This window comes from Papio anubis, chromosome 14, assembly GCF_008728515.1.
Source record: "Papio anubis isolate 15944 chromosome 14, Panubis1.0, whole genome shotgun sequence".
Classification (NCBI taxonomy): domain Eukaryota; kingdom Metazoa; phylum Chordata; class Mammalia; order Primates; family Cercopithecidae; genus Papio; species Papio anubis.
The window spans coordinates 104723845-104745894 of NC_044989.1; the positions used below are offsets into that span (position 1 = coordinate 104723845).

The 22050-nt window shown below is 45.3% G+C and overlaps 1 protein-coding gene across 6 annotated transcripts in view; it reads right to left on the reverse strand.

The window, feature by feature from the left end:
- The window catches only part of VWA3B (von Willebrand factor A domain containing 3B), a 236803-nt gene that overhangs the window by 189928 nt on the left and 24825 nt on the right, over positions 1-22050 (reverse strand). For all 6 annotated transcript variants that reach the window (XR_002516781.2, XM_021925079.2, XM_021925080.2 and 3 more), the window contains 4 exons: positions 18816-18910; positions 14651-14901; positions 12958-13117; positions 5755-5924 (listed from right to left, as the gene is read on the reverse strand). Coding sequence is in view for 5 of the 6 variants with exons in the window: in XM_021925079.2 (XP_021780771.2) it covers positions 5755-5924; positions 12958-13117; positions 14651-14901; positions 18816-18910 (676 nt within the window). In the remaining variant the exon portion in view is untranslated. The remainder of the gene's footprint in view (positions 1-5754; positions 5925-12957; positions 13118-14650; positions 14902-18815; positions 18911-22050) is intronic.

Sequence of the window (22050 nt, forward strand, 5' to 3'; positions counted from 1 at the left end):
CCCGCCCAGCAATTTCCTCTTAAAAAGGTAACTGGAGCTAAAGACACAGTCAAGGTTAATGCTCCTTTTTTTTATCCGACCTCTCCCAAATCAGTTAGCATGTAGGCTCTTTTTCATCAAATATGAAAAATCCAGCCCAGTTCATGGCTCATTTGGCAGCAACCCTGAGATGCTTTATAGCCCTAGACCCTAAAAGGTCAAAAGGCCATCTTATTCTCAATATACATTTTATTACCCAGTCCACTCCCGACATTAAATAAAAGCCCAAAAATTAAATTCTGGCCCTCAAACCCTACAACCGGACTTAATTAACCTCACCTTCAAGGTATACAGAGGCAGCCAAGTAGCAATGTATTTCTGAGTTGCAATTCCTTGCCTCCACTGTAAGAGAAAACCCACACTCCAGCGCACAAGAACTTCCAAATGCCTGAAACCGCAGCACCCAGGCGTTCCCCCAGGACTGCCTCCCCCAGGACTGCCTCCCCCAGGAGCTTGCTACGAGTGCCGGAAATCTGGCCACTAGGCCAAGGAATGTCCGCAGCCCAGGATTCCACCTAAGCCATGTGCCTTCTATGCAGGAACCCACTGAAAATCACTGTTCAACTCACCTGGCAGCCACTTCCAGAGGCCCTGGAACTCTGGCCCAAGGCTCTCTGACTGACTCCTTCCCATCTTCTCAGCTTAGTGGCTGAAGATTGACGCTGCCCCATCGCCTTGGAAGCCTACAGGACCATCACAGACGCTCTAGGTAACTCTCACAGTGGAAGGTAAGTCCGTCCCCTTCTTAATCATTAAGGAGGCTACCCACTCCACATTACCTTCTTTTCAAAGGCCTGTTTGCCTTGCCTGCATAACTGTTGTGGGTATTGACAGCCAGGCTTCTAAACCTCTTAAAATTCCCCCACTCTGGTGCCAACTTGGACAAGATTCTTTAATGCACTCCTTTTTAGTTATCCCCACCTGTCCAGCTCCCTTATCAAGCCAAGACATTTTAACTAAAATATCTGTTTCCCTGACTATTCCTAGGTTACAGCCACACCTCATTGCCGCCTTTTCCCCCAGTTCAAAGCCTCCTTCGCATCCTTCCCTTGTATCTCCGCCTGTTAAACCACAAGCATAGGATACCACTACTCCCTCCTTGGCGACTGATCAGTCACCCCTTACCATCCCATTAAAACCTAATCACCCTTACCCCGCTCAATGCCAATATCCCATCCCATAGCACGCTTTAAAAGGATTAAAGCCTGTTATCACTCGCCTGCTACAGCATGGCCTTTTAAAGCCTGTAAACTCCCCTTACAATTCCCCCATTTTACCTGTCCTTAAACCAGACAAGGCTTACAGGTTAGTTCAGGATCTGCGCCTTATCAACCAAATTGTCTTGCCTATCCACCTCATAGTGCGAAACCCATATACTCTCCTATCCTCAATACCTCCCTCCACAACCCATTATTCTGTTCTGGATCTCAAACATACTTTCTTTATTATTCCTTTGCACCCTTCATCCCAGCCTCTCTTAGCTTTCACTTGGACTGACCCTGACACCCATCAGGCTCAGCAAATTACCTGGGCTGTACGGCCACAAGCCTTCACGGACAGCCCCGATTACTTCATTCAAGCCCAAATGTCTTCCTTATCTGTTACCTATCTCGGCATAATTCTCATAAAAATACACGTGCTCTCCCTGCTGATGGTGTTCGGCTAATCTCCCAAACCCTGATCCCTTCTACAAAACAATTCCTTTCCTTCCTAGGCATGGTTAGTGCAGTCAGAATTCTTACACAAGAGCCAGGACCGCGATGTGTAGCCTTTCTGTCCAAACAACTTGACCTTACTGTTCTAGCCCAGCCCTCATGTCTCCATGCAGCGGCTGCCACTGCCTTAATACTTTTAGAGGCCCTAAAAATCACAAACTTTGCTCAACTCACTCTCTACAGTTTTCATAACTTCCAAAATCTGTTTTCCTCCCCCTACCATTGCTCAAAACAATGCTTATGCTGATAAGGTAGCTAAAAAAGCAGCTAGCATTCCAACTTCTATCCCTCATGGCAGTTTTCCTCCTTCACATCAGTCACTCCCACCTACTCCCCCTCTGAAACTTCCACCTATCAATCTCTTCCCACACACGGCAAATGGTTCTTAGACCAAGGAAAATATCTCCTTCCAGGATCACAGGCCCATTCTACTCTGTCGTCATTTCATAACCTCTTCCATGTAGGTTACAAGCCACTAGCCTGTCTCTTAGAACCTCTCATTTCCTTTCCATCATGGAAATATATCCTCAAGAAAATCACTTCTCAGTGTTCCGTCTGCTATTCTACTACTCCTCAGGAATTTCTCAGGCCCCCTCCCTTCCCTACACATTAAGCTCGGGGATTTGCCCCAAACCCAGGACGGGCAAATTGACTTTACTAACATGCCTCGAGTCAGGAAACTAAAATACCTCTTGGTCTGGGTAGACACTTTCACTGGATGGGTAGAGGCCTTTCCCACAGGGTCTGAGAAGGCCACCGCGGTCATTTCTTCCCTTCTGTCAGACATAATTCCTCGGTTTGGCCTTCCCACCTCTATACAGTCTGATAACGGACCAGTCTTTACTAGTCAAATCACCCAAGCAGTTTCTCAGGCTCTCGGTATTCAGTGAAACCTTTATATCCTTTACCGTCCTCAGTCTTCAGGAAAGGCAGAATGGACTAATGGTCTTTTAAAAACACACCTCACCCAGCTCAGTCACCAACTTAAAAAGGACTAGACAATACTTTTACCACTTGCCCTTCTCAGAATTCAGGCCTGTCCTCGGAATGCTACAGGTTCCAGCCCATTTGAGCTCCTGTGTGGACACTCCTTTTCATTAGGTCCCAGTCTCATTCCAGACACCAGACCAACTTGGACTGCACCCCAAAAACTTACAGCCTGAAAACTCACCAACCAAGCAAGTAATTACAATGAACCCGGTTAGGTTCTCTCTAATTAGATGTCCTAGGTCCTCTCAATTCTTAGTCCTTTGATACCTGTTTTTTCTCCTTCTCTTATTCGGATCTTGTGTCTTCCGTGTAGTTTTTCAATTTATACAAAACTGCATCCAGGCCATCACCAATCATTCTATATGACACCTGCTCCTTCTAACAACCCGACAATATCACCCCTTACCACAAAATCTTCCTTCAGCCTAATCTCTCCCACACTAGGTTCCCACGCCACCCCTAATCCCGCTTGAAGTAGCCCTGAGAAACATTGCCCATTATCTCTCCATACCGCCCCCCAAAATTTTCACCACCCCAACACTTCAACACTATTTTGTTTTATTTTTCTTATTAATATAAGAAGACAGGAATGTCAGGCCTCTGAGCCAAAGCTAAGCCATCATATCCCCTGTGACCTGTGTGTACACATCCAGATAGCCAGTTCCTGCCTTAACTGATGACATTACCTTGTGAAATTCCTTTTCCTGGCTCATCCTGGCTCAAAAGTTCCCCCACTGAGCACCTTGTGACCCCCCCACCCCTGCCCGCCAGAGAACAACCCCCTTTGACTGTAATTTTCCTTTACCCACCCAAATCCTACAAAACAGCCCCACCCCATCTCCCTTCGCTGACTCTCTTTTCAGACTCAGCCCGCCTGCACCCAGGTGATTAAAAAGCTTTATTGCTCACACAAAGCCTGCTTGGTGGTCTCTTCACATGGACGCGCATGATAGGAAGTCTTATAAATTGTTGGTGGCAATGTAAATTAGTACAGCCATTATAGGAAAGAGTATGGAGATTTCTCAAAAAACTGAAAATAGAACTACCATACAATCCAACAATCCCACTACCAGGTATTTACCCAAAGAAAAGGAAGTCAGCATATCAAAGGGATATCTGCACCCTGTGTTTATGACAGCCTTACTCACAATAGCCAAGATATGGAATCAACCTAAGTGTCTGTCAACGAGTGAACGAATAAAGAAAAGTGATATATACATGATAAATATTCTTCAGCCACAAAAAGAAGGAAATTCTGTCATTTGCAGCAACATGGATGGAACTGGAGGTCATCATATTACAGGACATAAGCCACATATAAAAAGACAAATATCACATGTTTTCACTCATGGGTAGGGGGTGGAAAAGTTGATCTCATGGAGATGACAGTAGAATGACAAATACCAGTGGCTGGGAAAGGTGCGAGGATCGGGGGATAAAAACAGGTTGGTTAACGGGAACAAACATACAGTGAGATAGAAGGAGAAGGTTCTAATGTTCCGATGGTAAAGTAGGGTGGCTATAGTTAACAACAGTGTATTTTATATTTCACAATAGCTGGAAGAAGGGACTTAAGATGTTCCCAACATATAGAAATGATCAATAAGGTGATGGGCATCCTAAATCCCGACTTGATCATTCCACATGCTAAGCATGCAACAGAATATCGCACAGGCTCTACAAATATGCACAAATATGTATCAATTTTAAAATATTTAAAGAACAAGTGCTCTGGGAAGACCCTGTACCCATTTCAAGGAGAACTTAGGAAAGGATTTTATAATTCTCCTTGTAACCACAGAAGTAGCTGGTCTTTCTCTACAAGAAACCTAAACTTACACACACACACACACAGACCCAGGGTGTGGGGGTATGTGTTTTAAAATGCAGGTTTTATTGTTATTCGGGTATTGTGAGGTCAATAGATAAGGAGCCTACTGCCACTGAAAAGATAGTTTGTTACTCACAGTTCCCCTATGGACTGAACTGTGCTCCCCCAACCCCAAGCCAAAAAAATTCCCATGTTGAAGCCCTAATTCCCAATGTGACTGTCTTTGGAGATAGAACAGGAGGTAATAAAAGTTACTGAGGAGGTAATAAAGGTTAAAGGGGGTCATAGGGCAGGGCCCTGATTCTATAGGATGAGTGACCTTATAGGAAGAGGAAGAGACACCAGTGAGTGCTCTCTCTCTCTCTCTGTCTCTCTCTCTCTCTCTCTCTCTCTCCACCATGTGAGGACAGAGTGAGAAGGCAGCTGCCTACAAGGCAGGGAGAGAGCCCTAACCAGAAACCGAATTCATCTTCACCTAGTACTTTCCAGCCTCTAGAACTGTAAGAAATAAATACTTGTTTAAGCCACCCAGCCTATGGCAATTTTTTATGGCAGCCTGAGCTGACTAACCCAGTTCCCAGGAGGAGAGAGGGGCACAGTGTGCCATGCAGGCCACACAGGGAAGCACCGGGTCAGCCGGAACGCAGAGGGAGTGAGGGGAAAGGTAGATGAGGACCTTTAGTGTGGTTTCCAAGGGAAGGAACAGGAGAGGATGGGTAAGCAGGCTTAGGATTGGTTATTTGAATAATTTCTGTGGTCTCTGGGGTGTAAGGGCTATCCCAAGTTTTCTGGTGCATGGGCCTGGAGTGATTAGGGTAGAGAACAGTGGTTCTAAGTGAGAGAGCCTGGACTGGCAGTGTGGACTCTGGCTGGTTTGCACATGAAAGTGCACCCTAGTGAGTAATTTGCTATCTCTAGGAACTGGCTAGCCCTACAAGGGATGGGGTCTCCTGGACCAGCAAGGCACCAAGAGGTCAAAGGATCATAACTGCAGAAAACAGAAAGGCATGATTAATACAGGATGGAGAAGAAAAGATGCAGAGAGACTAGATACTACACTGGAAAGAGGAGAACACAGCAACAGATTGGTTAAAGCCATGAAGAATGCAAGACCCACTGCTGATCCTGTGTGAGCAGGCAACCCGCTTGCTGTCACTCAAGAGCACATTTTCTGCCTACCTGCCGTGGGTCTTGGCACTCAGATCCTTTAGGAAAGCTATAGTGTCTTCTCTTCTGGCATTGAAGGACACTGTGTAGACTGGATACGGGATCTCCAAGGCCCTCTGGAGGAGAAGCTCCTTGGATTCTTCAGGAACATCCCCCACCACAAAGTAGTAAATGGATTCAATCTGCAAAACAGTGGTGCCAATGGTTTATCTCCCTGACATGCCCTAGCTTGATACTAGACTCGTCAGTAATACCCTTTCTACAAAATGACCTCTTAAAAAAAATGGGCAGAAAGAAAGCAGCCCTGCCCAGGGTTTTCTGAGGACATCAGGGCCAGTCAGGAAGCAAGATATTCAAGGCTTGGTGCCAAGAAAGTCTCTCAACAGTGGCTATTGTCTTGGGTATGGCATGAGAATAATATGGTTGGCAGATTTGGAGAACTTCCTCTGGGCCACAAATATATCGCAGTGGTTATTTTCAAGTCAAGCAATGAAGGAAGGACTGGCACAGCCCCTGCAGGCAGGAAGCTTATCTGCCACCTCCCATGGCAGCGCCAGAATCCTATGATGCAAACTCATGCATCCTCTGTCTGAGGCAGAATGTGGAAAGGAGGGCACATCCCCAGCTGGCTCCACCTCTGGGCTCACCTCAGCAGGGACTCACACGCCTGGGGCTAGGGTGTGGCTGTCCTGACTGTGCACAGCTGGTCAGATGCCAGGTCCGCCTGCAGTGCCCTGCCTCTTGCCACCAAACCAGGCCATGAGAAGAATGGCAGAATAAGCAACCCCTGTGTCAGGACACACACCCACACATACACACACACACACCTTAAACCAGTGATTCTGGAAGATGCACACCTCCCCCAATAAGCAGACAATCTCAGAGAAGTGCCACCTGCTGAATTGAGAGATAGAGAACTCTCTATCTCAGGGCAGCCGCTCCTCCCGCCCTGTGGCAGCCCCGCCACCCTCGCTCCTCCCAGGACGGTGCTTCTGCAGTGCTCCCTGCCCCTGCCACCCAGGAGCTCTGTCACCTCAGGCAACTGACCTAACTTCAGTGTCTTCCCTTGTAAAAAGGGAGATAATGCAGTTTATTATTCATGGTGGAATTGAAACAGGATGACTTCCAACTATGTGTGCATTTCTATACATCTCAGAAAGTAAAAAACCCAAGGAGAGCCAGGAATCCGTATCCTCTCAACCTGCCCTAAAAATGTCTCGATGGACTGTGTCCACACATAACTGGGGAAGAAACCCCAGCAAATATATTGTGTTAGGGGATAAATAGATGTCACTGACCCTCCCTTTAGGATTCATGACCCTCTCCTTGCTCTAATCCCAAATCCCGATGAGCTGAAGATAGTCAACAAATGGCCTCACCACAACATCTATCCCAGGCCTTAAACGCACCTGGACGGGGAGGTGGGGGTGGCGGGTGTCCTCATGGTTGATTTCTACTTGGTCGGGGTGCTCTGCCTGCAGCAGATGGAGCAGACTGTGCCAAGGAGGTGGAAGAGATGAGGGTGGGAGGCAGTGGGTGGGGCCCAGACTGGGACTTAGGAGAAGGGCAGAGTGCGAGCTGAGATCAGGCCACTTGAGGACCATCCCTCCACCAACGAGGCACAGAAAGCCCCGGTCCCTCCCAGGCCTCTTTCTCTCAGGCCTTTTAACATCAGCTCCCTGATTCTAAAAAGTACCAATGGAGCAAAAAAGACTGAGGAATATTGTAAATTTCCTCAAGTCAGCAAACTGGAAGCGAGAAAAACCCTGAAAGAAGGAAGAAACCAACTTCTCCAGATTCGTTATAACCATCCAATACTGCTCTTCCAGCAGACGCGTTCGGTTTCACTCTTTTCCTGGTCTGATGCATGACCTTGTGGCAGATGCATTTAAATGGCTTCCACTTAGCAGGCCTATTATTTGTCCGAGTTTTCCAGTTGCGTCAGTGCCCAAGTTTAGCATGGGGACAGGTTCATCCTGTTGCAAGGGTCTAAATGACACATGGCCTGAGACAGAGGAGCAGACGCAGAGTATTTTCCAGGGTTGGTCAGATGAAGAGGGAGGTGAGGACACACATCTCGAGGTGGCCCATCAGCCGCTCCTGAAGCCACACACGTCCAAGACACGTCATGTAAACTCAGCTTCTTTGCTCTGGCAATAATCCGAAAACCTGAAGTTCTTGTGCAGAAATGTTGTTCCCTTGAGATTTCATCAAACTGAAAATTGCTGTAGCCAACAGTGAGTCAGGATTTCTTCTCCTTTACTAAGGTTATGATGTTATTCACTATTCATTAAGTTCAGTACTAGGCTTCTTAATCGTATACATTTTCAGTCAACTCTGTACTAGAGATTTCCTGGGACATGCTTTACATTGAGACCACGTGTCCTCCTCACTCTCCTGCACACAGTCTTTCTGCCTCTCCTTTCTGCTCACGCGATGACACTTAGAAAAACAGAAAGGAGGATAAATATGCTACCTATTCCTGTCTGCCATCAAACTGGCAAAATGCCTCTTAAAGCAACATGGCTTTCAAACTGTTGGCTATTCGGGATGATAAACTAAAATGGATTACTTCACTCAGTACGACAGTCCTGTGGAGCATGAATTATTACCATGCCCAGTTTACAGATGAAGAAACTGAGGCTTGGAAAGGAAAACTGAGTTGGCCTTGGAGCTGGTAGGCCTAGGCTGCCTGGCCCCACAAGCCCTGCCCTTGCTGTCCACAGCTACGCTGTGCTGTTCGTGGCAAGGCTGGTCACCTGTTAGAGATGAATGTGGGCCGGGCGCGGTGGCTCAAGCCTGTAATCCCAGCACTTTGGGAGGCCGAGACGGGCGGATCACGAGGTCAGGAGATTGAGACCATCCTGGCGAACACGGTGAAACCCCGTCTCTACTAAAAAATGCAAAAAACTAGCCAGGCGAGGTGGCGGGCGCCTGCAGTCCCAGCTACTCGGGAGGCTGAGGCAGGAGAATGGCGTGAACCCGGGAGGCGGAGCTTGCAGTGAGCTGAGATCCGGCCACTGCACTCCAGCCTGGGTGACAGAGCGAGACTCCGTCTCAAAAAAAAAAAAAAAGAGATGAATGTGAGCCCCAGAATTCTGAAAATAAGAGCAAGCAATAGAAGGTGGCCCCAGACAGGTACTTTTTTCACTGTAGTTACTTCACCATCCAAGGGTTCAGGCTCCTACCCCCGATACCAACATCACTGACCAAAAGTTGGGACCAGGAGGTCGTGTGGCTTAAGGGAGTTATTCTCATGGGAATCTGCTCCCTTAACCCGTGTATTTGAGCTCCTTGAAGGCAAAGGCCAATCCTGAGGCTCAGTAGCAGCCTTCAGTCCAGGAGTAGCTTCCTCACCGACCACATTTCCCTAGATGCTGATTTGCACCGAATTTGATAACATGAGTTCCATTCCGCTACTTTAGAGGGAGTCAAAAGCTCTTGCCACTTCATGCTACATCACGTAGGGAGGAGCCTTTATGTTTTCACTTGAAATTCCTTATTCTATCTGGGCCATTCATTCTGCAGCTTCACACAGTAACATGCGTTCTGCCCCGCCAAAGAGTCCTTGACATCTTCCTCGCTGCAGCTTTTGGGGGAAGAAAGAAACAGACTAGGAGTGTGTGCTTCTACTTGGACTGCCCTCTGCTCCGCGGGCCAGAGTCTGTGCTCTCATTCCCGAGGCTTCCAGGTACAAAAATCTTCACTCTTCAAAGAGCAAAAAGAAAGTCAACCAGAACAGCAGCGAAAGATCCAGCAAAATTCTGTCTCATTCTGTGCACACCTTTGAACACTGCAACATTTCCGGCCAACTCCAGACCTTGGATCTGACCTCCAAATCCCCCTGTACCTGTGGGAGCCCTCTGCTGTCTCAGCCCATTTGATCTTCTGATTCCCTCCATGGTGGTCACTGTCACCATGGTATAGATCTAGCTCACCTCTCAGATCCCTTCTAAGACCCTTGACCACCACCGACTTTCTGGCCTCCCAGGTTTCAGGGTCTCTGTCCCCACCTGCCATCCTCACCAGGGTCCTGCAAGTCTCAGTAAATTCACCTGTTCAGTCCCACACAGATCGTCTCCCTTCAATTCACAAAACTCAAATCTATGCCATAGCTTGGAAATGAGACCCACATCTTCCCCTCAAACACAAGAATATCAAAATTATTTCTTTTCCGACACTTCACTGTTCAACAAGCATTTATAGAGCCCTCGTTAGGCATCAGAGACACAAAAACGAAAAGATCTGATGCCTGCCTGAACCACTTAAAGGAAATAAATGAACTGCCAGGGTCATGGATTAATGTGGCCAGGACTCTGGCTTTCAATCCAGCAGTGAAGGTTCTTTATGAAATCATGCGGGTCTGTCTTTAATCCACTCACTTGGTCTCCCAGGAAATATGATTAAAAGAAACCAAAAACTAAACAGATGTGCGCCAGCAGGTGGATGGAAGAGAGGCTGAGAACAGAATCAGAAATGCAGGTATCTTCTGGGTAGATGGCCTTGTCCCGGCAGGAAGCAAAGCCCCTCAGTCTTCTCAGGCAGCTTAGAATGAGGGCTCTGGGTAAACAGCCTTCCCTTTCATCCTGTACACCACCCTTCCTCGTAAGGCCTGGGAAGCTACTAACTTCCAAAGATGCATGTCCTGGACCAGGGCTACTGAAGAGCAGAATCGCTGTGCCAGTCCACACACCCGGTCTCTGAGGATGTCAACCCCCTCGACCACCAAACAAGTCCCCAGGACCCCACCTGCTGCCCTCCCCATGAGCCAGGTTGCTTTTCATGGAACGCAACAGTAATTCATCTATCAATAGTGCTCTTCGAGTGCTGTGAGTAGAGCCAGTATTTCGACAGACCTCCCACTCTGCACATGCTCTACTTAGACCTCAAGGCTCCTTCTCTCATTGCTTCCTGTTTCAGTCTTCCTGGCCCGCGGTGGTTACAAAGCCTGTGCCTGGAGGGGGCCAGGAGCCTCTCTGGGCATCTTCCTTCTCCATGACCAAGCGCGTGGTTCAGCCCTACTCTTCATGTGGACTTGGTACAGAAACTGGACTTGCATTAAAATTTGTGGGCACAAGACAACGCCCACTTTCCTGGATCCTCTCAGCACCCGCTCATGCAGGGAGGCGCTGGCCTGCGGCAGGCTGTCATCAGTAGGAACAGTCTGGGGTTTATATTTGCTGTTCAAAAAATTCCTTAAGCCTTCCATCTTTTCTATTCAGAGCAAACTGCAGCCATCTGGATGAATTCGGAACTCACTGGGACGGGTACGACAGGCATGGAGCAGAGAAGCAGGACTTACAGGAACCCACTCCCCCCAGCCCTCACCACACACACATGTGGTTTTTAACTCCTTATAAAACACAGGACACGGCATTTTTATATGCAAGGCAGTTGCATTTAATGGAATTTTCCTTGAGACTACCCCCAGATCGAGGCTGTGGGCAGAGGGGCACAGCGGTCTGTGCAGGCCTTGCCTGTGCTGCTCCACGGTCTCTTCTCAAAAGCTTTCAGGCTGCATTTGATGATCAGTGCCTGGGAGCTTCTTTCTTAGTTCCTTTTCTTCCATAGGACTTCCCTGGAACTCAATGAATTGTTCCTTACTTCCTGGGATAGGAATGAACCCCAGAGAAAGGAAAGGCACAAACCAGAAAGGCAGGGTCACTGGGGGATCCTGCAGTTAGATCAGGGGGCCACAGTCAGCCAGGTTCATAGACAAAGAGGACAGCCATGTGCACAGGCCCATGCACACACACCCTGAGCCTGGGAAATGGATCGTGTGCACAGGCTCATGCACACACACCCTGAGCCTGGGAAATGGACCGTGTGCACAGGCTCATGCACACACACCCCGAGCCTGGGAAATGGATCGTGTGCACAGGCTCACGCACACACACCCCGAGCCTGGGAAATGGATCGTGTGCACAGGCTCACGCACACACACCCCGAGCCTAGGAAATGGATCGTGTGCACAGGCTCACGCACACACACCCCGAGCCTGGGAAATGGATCGTGTGCACAGGCTCATGCACACACACCCTGAGCCTGGGAAATGTTCCATTTTTTTGAATGCTTATTAAGGTGTCCAGACACTTGAAATTTTGCAGATGTTAAAACAAACTCAAAGGACCAAGGAACAAAGTAGCTTGTATCTGGTTCTTCCTTGATGGAAAACATTTGTTCCTTTGGCCTTGGAAGGAAAAACAATGTGTTTCCAATTACAAACCATCACCCTCAGTATTGGTAAACACAGGCCAGTGACTGCTGGGGGCTATCTTTCAAGATGCCAACATGTGGCTTCTTTCTCCAACAATGGACTTCTTGATGCAGCTGGGTAAAGCTTGAAACCTTCAGAAACCCCAGGCTTCCCCAGTGGAGGAAACACATAACTGATAAGTAACTGTGTCCAAAGGCAAGCAGACCTTCCCACAGGGGGTCAAGGCTGGCCTAAGGACCCCACCTGCCCAGAGTGTGTCTCCACTGGCTTGCCACTGCCCCAACCCTCCCATCACTAGAGTCATTCCCAGAAACACAGACCCTGTGGCTCAAAGAGACGTAACACACCACCATCTAATCACTTCTTCCAGGTAAAGCTTTATTTCCAAAAGGTCCCTATCAAAATTCATGTCAATACATTGACATCCAAAAATGGATGGAGTCATCAGCTTGCATGCACTTCACCTTGGAAAGTATACGACCGATGACAGATCCATCTGTGAAGAAGACGAACTAGAAAAGATTCAGAATGTGGATGCTGGGAAAACCCTATTTCCTCATCCTCAGGGTTCTATGAGGAGTCTTCCAATCTCTCTCTCCTCCCCATAAGAGACAGACTGACCGATCTAATTGGCAGGAGAGCAAGAGTGAAGTTAATATGGCAGAGATGCACAACTATGGCCTCACTCCTGTCTTTTCTCGATGCTCGGTGGGTGTAAGTCGCACTTGGCTCTCCCAACACTGGCTAAACAAGGGTCTACCCTGCATCCCCAGTCACCCCACAGAGGGAGCCTAGCCAGGTTCAGGGGACGGGTATTCAGGGGCCTCATTTGGGTTGCTCCAGCTATGCCATCACCATCAGTGCCTGATGGGATCTCTGTCGGATCCTGCTGGGAGGGGCCTAAGATCAGTTGAAGGGCTGTGTAAAGTCACTGAATGTGAAGAGTTAAGCTGGAAACCACCTCCATGGCCTGTGGCCAGCCATGGACACGTACTTACAGTCTTGTCTTTCCCGGCTTCCAGCAGAGCATCCAGGCAGCCAGCCTCGCTCGCAGTCAGTTCATCAGTCCGTGTCTCAACCCAGCTGATGGCAGCAGCTATAGACTGTTTGGTCACCGGAGTAGCATTTTCCTGCCACTTCACAGGTTCTTGAGAAACCCTGAAAGGGATCACATGGGGTGGTCACGGGGCAGTGATCAATGCTACTGGGGATGCCAACCCTCCGTCTCACAGCCGTGAGCAGCAAGCCTCCAACATCCATCTCTAGAGCCGAAAAAGAAAGAAATCATAGCTCCCAGCCCTCTCATGTTACCAACAAAACCAGCAGGCTGTTTAAGACAGGTTCCCAAACCACCACTGTCTTCTATAAGCCGTGCTGACTAGGAAAAACAATGTTTACATGAGAAACAGAACGGTAACAATTAACAGTAAGTCTTTTAAAACATTAAGAGAAGTTATTTTTTATGAACAGGCAAGTGTATATGTAACTGGCTTCTCTTAATAGCAAATTTATAATAATTCACAGTATTAAGATTTGCAAATCACCAGCAATTCTATTACTCTAAAATTTTATTTCTAATTCCTTCATGACATTGTTTTCATTGTCCTGAAAGATTCCCATAGGTTGCCTTCTTTTGTATTAATACTGGTATTGTTTTGAGTTCAGCAGAGTATTAGCTTTTAAATCCTGAGAAAATTTGGTAAAACCATTTCGTTTGGGCTTGTACATGACTGGTAGAACCCCCAACTCCAAAAAAAAGAAGAGCCATTTGAATCATCTCAATTTATTTGCAATTGATAATTGCAAATAAACTGGCCTGATTGCCCCCATGGCCCGCCAGCAGAAGCAGGGCTGGCTCACACTCGTGTCTGCTGTGTGCTTCCTGGGCAGAGGATCTGGCTGAGTGGCATCTACGTTGTACAGAGGTTTCCAAGAAAGCAAAAGCTTTGCAGACTTAAGTACTTGATTCCTTCAGTAATATACCTGTGACAGAAATAGGAATCTAGACAAAACATAATTAGGCATTGTCCCCAGAGATGTCCTCTATTTAGCTGAAAGTATTTGATTAAAACCAGAAAAACTGAATCAGGTACATCCTTTCCCAACCCTTAGCCAGATGTTTTTTGTCAGGGAGGTGCAATCACTTTTCCAGATGAGAAGTTAGTGCTGAGGTCCAAATTCTCTTGAATCCAAGAATCCATAAATAATTGGTTATGAAAACTCTGAAATATGGGAAATTCTGTAAAGCCAGCCACCTGTTGTTGTGGTGAAAGGGGTCAACTTATAAGGGAGGTCAACTTGAGTTGCAACTTCAGTCTGGAAAATCAGTGAAATTAGTGACCTTGGAATTCATGACCCAAGTTAAAAGCTAAAATGAATGAAGAGATTTATGACCTTAAATATACATTTGCCATAACTCATATTCTTATATTTTAACCTTCCCATGCACGGAAGAAATGCCTGTTTCTAAATCTCTTTTAAGGTGAAAGCTAAGACACCCTGTGCAAAGAAGATAAAAGTTCCTAAGATTTATTCACTGTGGGATTGCTGCTGAAATTACATCTTCCAGGAAAGTGTAAGATAATGCATCTTCCCTCACCAGAGAACTGTATCAGCTGTGCTACTTAATTCCAAATACGTACAAATTCCTATGAAGTTTCACTAAAATACTCCCTTCCTATGGGAACTCACCGTATGATATTGAACTTGGTTATGTGAGCCACCTGCTCCTGGAGAACCATTGTTAGAGCCTCTCGGCACAGATCAAGCTCCCGCTCCCGAATGCAGCCAAAATCCAGCACTATGGTGATGCACTGTTCCAGGATGACACCAAAAATCTGCCGGCTTTTGCTGGTGAGCCAGTCCATTCGCTGCTTGTAGCTCTCCACAGCTTGTGTTAAATGTTCCACAAACTGATAAATCAGTTCTGACTTAGCTGTCAGCTTAATGAAAATAAAAGACAAAAACAATAAAACAACATGAAAATAAGTCATTTGAAGCACAGTGCTGCCACTGAGAACTGTGCACTGATAACAACGTTGTCCATGATCCTCCAAACACTACAGAATCCAGGAGAAAATGTTCCAGTCTTTCAACTGAAAAACCCTTGGATTCTCCACAGAAGAAAAGATGATGTGATCTATTCAAAATACAGCAGTCCTTAAAAGAAATCTTTCCAGATTATGTTTTATCTTTACAGTTACAGATTACAGTATTAGCTTTTAAATCCTGATTACCTTTATCAGAAAAAGCCCAGGACCCTCTTAAGAAATTAGGTAGAAGACTGAGGCAGGAGAAGGGCATGAACCCGGGAGGCGGGGCTTGCAGTGAGCCAAGATTGCACCACTGCACTCCAGCCTGGGAGACAGCAAGACTCCGTCTCAAAAAAAAAAAAAAAAAAAAGGAAGAAAGAAATTAGGTAGAAGAAAAGACCAACAAAGGTAGATGGAAAGTAATGTCTCACTAAAATGTTTTCCTAAATATAACATCTCGAAAATGCTACTGAACATGCCAGCACACCTTCCTGGCTTCCTCTAAGGGATGCCATCCCAGCTACACATCCTTCTGCTCATGACCTTTGTCCTCACGCCCTCCTCTCTCGGGAGAAGCTGCCCTGCACCTGGACCACCTGATCACTCACTGCTGCTACCAACAGCCCTTGGGCTGCCCCCAAATGGTGACACGGACTTGCAGGAAGTTTCTTGTATGCGCAAATAAACCATCCTTCACATAGATCAGACACACTGTGCAAGGCCTTTCAGGAGGTAGAGAGGCAATAGAAGACATAGAAAAGGAACAAGAAAAAAATGTGCCCTATTCTGTGACAAAGCACTTTTATTTTATTTTATTTTATTTTATTTTATTTTATTTTATTTTATTTTATTTTTGCAGTTGCAAGATTTAATAGAGTGAAAACAGACCTCCCAAGTGAAGGGAGGGGACCCAAAGAGGGGAGCCGCTGCCGGCTGGAATGCCTGGGTTTATATCCCAATCATCGTCCCTCCCGCTGTGCTCTCAGGCAACGGATGATTGGCTATGTCTTTACCTCCTGTTTTTGCCTAATTAGCATTTTAGTGAGCGCTCCTGACCATCTGATTGGCCGGGTGTGAGCTAAGTTGCAAGCCCCATGTTTAAAGGTGGAAGCGGTCACCTTCCCAGCGAGGCTTAGGGATTCTTACTCGGAGCACATTTTAAAAGAAGATACAGTACTTTATCTTGGGAAAATGTGCTTTCAGACCACATCACCTCCTTCCACATTTTTGTGCCTTGGCTCAGGCTCCTTCCTTCCCTGTCCCATGTGTCTCTCAAGCTCATTCCTCAAGCTCCAGCATCACTTCTTGGAGGCTTCTCCTGGCCCCTTAAGACAGAATTACCAACTCCTTCACCAGCATCCACAGCTGCTGCTACAACACAGAAGCCAGGGTGGGCACAGCACAGGGAATGTGGGGGTGGATTTTGAAGGTAAAGGGAGAGATGTTTTTAAGAGTTTGGCATTGATTTTAATGTGGTTCAGATAAAAAATATACTTAGCACATCAAACTCAAGATTTCACAGACAGTATTGCTTAGGACCAGGCTTAGTTTAAAAAGTAATTTAAGCTGGACCAGGCAAGGTGGCTCATGCCTATAATCCCAGGACTGTGGGAGGCCAAGGTGGGCAAATCACCTGAGGTCAGGAGTTCGAGACCAGCCTGGCCAAAATGGTGAAACCCCATCTCTACTAAAAATACAAAAATTAGCTACTTGGGAGGCCGAGGCTGGAGAATCGCTTGAACCTGGAAGACAGAGTGAGCCGAGATGGCACCACTGCCCTTCAGCCTGGGCGACAGGGCGACACTCCATCTCAAAAAAAAAAAAAAAAAGTAATTTAAGCTTTGGAGAAAGTAAGTAGTGGGTACATCTTCAAGCTGAAGACAACCTACCATTTCCATCATGGAGGTTTCTCCAAGGGCTGAATGACCTGCCTGTCCCTCTTACAGTTTCCCTCCAGGCTCTCTGCTGTTTCCTGGGCAGCCCCAACACCCCTTCAGGGTATTTTCACCCGCGGCCCCCTGCTGCCCCACCAGAGCATTGCCAGTGGCCCCTGATGGAAGGCTTCTGCCAACTGCCTGGTAGCACATTGGCTGCCCCAGCACAGCCAGTGCTCGACCTCAAGGGGCCAGAGGACAAAGCCACAGCCCAGTCCTAGGCCCCAGGGTGACAGCACGCAGCCCAGGAATGCTGAGCTGAGCCTTGGCCCTCTGAAAGCATCCAGGAACAAAGCCAATCAACTATACCCAACTCACACCACAGTCGAACCCTCAAGGGAAATAAAGAACATAAAAACAAAAAGGCCCATCCAAAGGATGGCAACTTAAAAGGATGAAGACACATCAGCCTTCACAGGTGAGAAAAAACCAGTGCAAGAATTTGGGAAACTCTCAGTCTAGAGCATCCTCTTATCTCCAAGCAATTGTACTAGCTCTTCAGCAGTGGTTCTTAACCGGATTGAAGTGGCTGAAATAACACTGAATTCAGGATCTGGATGTCAAGAAAGCTCATAAAGATACAGGAGAAGGTGGAAACCCAATCCAAGGAGAACAGTAAAATGATCCAAGAATTGGATGACATCGCCATATTAAGAAAGAACCAAACTGAACTTTTGGAACTGAACAATTCACTACAGAAATATCATAATACCATTAAAATCATTAACAACAAAATAGACCGAGCTGGGGAAAGAACTTCAAAGTTGAAGAACCACTCCTTTGAATCAATGTAGGCAGACAAAAGTAAAGAAAAGGGGCCAGGCATGGTGCCTTACACCTGTAATCTGAGGCATGAGGTCGAGGCCAAGGCAGGTGGGAGGCCCAGGCAGGCGGATTGCTTGAGCTTAGGAGTTCAAGACCAACCTGGGCAACATGGCGAGACCCTGTCTGCAAAAAATACAAAAATCAGCTGGGTGCGGTGGCACACGCCTGTGGCCCCAACTACTTGGGGGCTTGAGGTGGGAGGATTGCTTGGACCTCGGAGGTCAAGGCTGCAGTGAGCCATGATCACACCACTGCACTCCAGCCTCGGTGATAGAACAAGAACGTGTCTCAAAAGAAAAAAAGAATTTTAAAAAATGAAGGAAACCTCTGAGACATATGAGATTATGTAAAGAGACCAAACTTTTTCAGGCATTCCTGAAAGAGAAGGAGGGTAAACAACTGGAAGACATATTCGAGGATAGGGTCTACAAAAATTTTCTCAAAAAAAAAAAAAGTACCAAAAAAAAGTAATTTAAGTTTTCTAAATATTAGGAAACAGTAGTCCAGGTGGTGCATGGATGTACATGGACATGAACAAATACCCATAAATGGACGTGATGGGACATGTGTCTCCAACAGACTTTGAGCTCCATGTGGCTGGCCAGGGTCTGCACAGGGCCTGACATGTAGGAGACATGAGACTCAGGTGCTGACCTGCTGGGAGTAAAGGACTCTGGTCAGAGGTGGTGCTCATTCTCCTATCTGCAAATGCTGCCCCTATTCCTAATGCTTCTCTCAGATAATGGCAGTTGGCTCTTGGCTTTCAGCTCATCTCTGTCATATTGTTTTTTCCCTTTATTTTCAAAGCAAAACAAAGTGGTAATGTGCAAAGGTTTTTATCTCTCATCAAGAGCTTTCTGCACTAATTTCTAACGGATCAAAAACTTCCTTCCTCGGCCATGACTTTTATCACCCTACCAACGCCAAAAGAAAACCCCCGGCCTAATAAGGGCTTGGCTCAGCTGCATCATTGCCAAGTAGCACAAGTCTCTCTCCACGCCGCACTCCTCGATGTGATGTCAGCACCGTGTCACAGGACTGTGCATTGAGGGAACTCTGACTTACATTGTATACTCTGCCATCTTCTGCTCTGTAGAACTGTGGAAACAGACCATCAGCATACCGAGAAGCCACAAGTCTCCCCAGAGACGCCACATAATCTGCATTTTTATAAAGAAAAACAATCAAAACAGTAGTACATGAGTGAACCTTCTTATTTTGAAATGTTTTTCTCTGACACCATTCAAATTATATCTTGTGCTATCAATAATCTGTGATGCTTTCTATTCTGTTCTAAATCATGAAGTATTTCTAGGTGCTGTGATAAACATAACTGTCTATGGCATTGTAATCTTTTTATTATTATTATACTTTAAGTTCTAGGGTACATGTGCACAACGTGCAGGTTTGTTACATATGTATACATGTGCCATGTTGGTGTGCTGCACCCATTAACTCGTCATTTACATTATGTATATCTCCTAATGCTATCCCTCCCCGAGCCCCCCACCCCCCGACAGGCCCTGGTGTGTGATGTTCCCCATCCTGTGTCCAAGTGTTCTCATTGTTCAATTCCCACCTATGAGTGAGAACAGCATTTTAATCTTTTAATGCATGAATAAACAGGAAGAATAGGATTTGTGTCCTAGTGTCCTTGTACTTTGGTCCAGAATAATTACAGCAGAGGTTTTAAAAAAAAAAAAAGCAACATAGAAATTATTTTAATTCCTGAAAGTTATTCATGACTTGGACTTAGTTTTCAGGGTTTTTAAAATTTCACTTAGATATTTCCTACTGTACTCTCAACTGGAGGGTCAGAATTAAATCACTGAAATAAAGCCAGCCGGTAATAGATTCAGAATTGCCATACAGAATGTCAGAACTACAAGATTTTCTTCTCATCAGATCATATGCTCAGCTGTTCAAATATCTGTTGCATAAACCCTTATTGGGTGCCTACCATGTACTAGGCATGTTTACAGGATGGGAATACAATTGTTACCTACAACACAGTCCTACTCCTTCATGGAACTCTCAGAAGGCTACGGAGAGGCTTCAAAGACTGACTAGGATTTGGCAGGACAGAAAATGAGGTAAGTCTTCACAGAGATGTTCTTAATCTGATGATTATTTTATTGTAATTTTAATTATTGTTTTTAAGTCCCAAAGGTGGGAGACAGAATGGTGGTACTTATGGTGCCGGTACTTCCTTCCCTCTGCCTTACTAGGGAGGCAGGATAACAGCCTCCTCTGGAAATCTAAAAAGACCAAGGCTGAATTTTATAGACAACCTGGCCAGGCTTGCTCCCCAATCACAAGGGCTGATTTCAAGTCTTGAAGTGCAACCTTCACAATAGTAAGGAGTAAAGAGTAAAGAATAGACACTTGAATTCCATCAGCAATAATCTCACTCAACAGACCTCTCCAGCTCTAAAATTTGTGTTTCCAAGATTCACCTTCTTAGCTGACATTGATGAAGTGAGTAAATATCACTAGCATTCTCTGTTTACCTAAGACATTTATCTGGAGTTGGGAGAGGAAGCTGTTTTTTGAGGCTTGAAGGAAATAAGTCTATGGAAGGCTTCATAAGCTGTATTGGGAATTGAAATGCAAGGCATTGTGAGTTCTGCATCCAATAACAGTGGAGTAGATTGTATTGGCTAACCTTCACACAGAAAAATATTATAAATTCTGGACAAAATATAAAAGGAGCTATTTGTAGGCATTAGAGAGCAATCTAGAACATGCAGAAACTGGAATTACAATCATCCTAAAAAGGAGGACATTTTTAAGGTGAGATTTGTATATATTTAGCAGGAAAGAGAGAGAGTTTGGAGTTTGAGTCCAGCCAACTTAACTGCCTACTAGAATGAAAATCAGCTCTCCATCTATCAACTGATAAATGGATAAGAAAATCATGGTACATCCATACAATGGAATACATACGGCTGCAAAAAGGAATGAAGCATTGGTGCTAGTTACAACATGGATGAACCTTAAAAACATTAAGCTAGGTAAAAGAAACCAGTCACAAAAGACCACATATTATAAATTCTATTTAAATGAAATGCTCAGAACAAGGAAATCTATAGAGACAATTTAGGGGTAGGAAAGTGTAGAGCTAAGAAGTACAGAGTTTCTTTTTGAGGTGATAAAAACATTCTAAATAGTTGCGCATATCCGTGAATACACTAAAACCACTGAATTGTAGGTAGGTAAATTATAGCTCAATAAAGCTGTTATAAATAATATATACATACCAATTTTTGTAAGAATAAAAATCACTTCTCCTAGAAGAAGGATTATACAGTTGATCCTTGAATAACATAGCTTTGAACTGCATGGGTCTACTTATATGCAGATTTTTTTTCAACCAAATGTGGATAAAAATACAGTATCAGTAGAATGTGAAACCCACTCATACAGAGGGCCAACTTTTCATATACGTGGGTTGCGAAGAGCCAACTGCAGGAACTGAGTATGCATGGATTTGGTATACACAGGGGGTCCTGGAACCAATCTTTTGCATATACCAAAGGAAAACTATACAACCCAAAGTCCCTACAACCATCCACATTGTCCAGCATAAAACAAAAAATAATCAGATATATAAACAAAGAGAAAAATGTGACCAATAGTCAAAAGAAAAAGCAATCAATAAAACCTACCCTGAAATGGACCAGATGTTGAAATTACAAGAAAAAGGCCTCAATATATTTTAAGTATACTGTAAACATTGTGTTTTATACATATATCTATATATATATATATAATGTTGAAGGGAAAGAAAACTGTGATCCTAATAAGTGAACAAATGGGGATCTTAGCACAGAAATTGAAAAGAAGGGAAATTTTAGAACAAAAAGTACAGTATCTGTATGGGCTTCACAGCAGATTGGAGGTACCAGAATAAAGTGTTAGTAACCTAGAATATCTGTCAAGAGAAATTACTCAATCTGATAAACAAAGAGAAAAAAAATACTGACAAAATGAACAAGAGTTTCAGTGACCTGTGGGACAATATCAAGATGCTTAGGAAACTATAACTTGAGTCTCAGAAGAAAAAGAGAGAACAGATAGGATGTAAAAATAGATTAGAAGAAATAATAGTTGCAAATTTCCAAGATTTGATTAAAAACAAACCTACAGATCCAAGAAGCTCGATAAATCCAATGCAATATATGTACAAAGAAGACCAAAAGAAGGCATATCCTACTACAAATAATAATACAATAGCTGAAAACCAAGAAAAAAAAGGAAAAATCTTAAAAGCAGTCAGAAAAAAAGGTACATTATATAC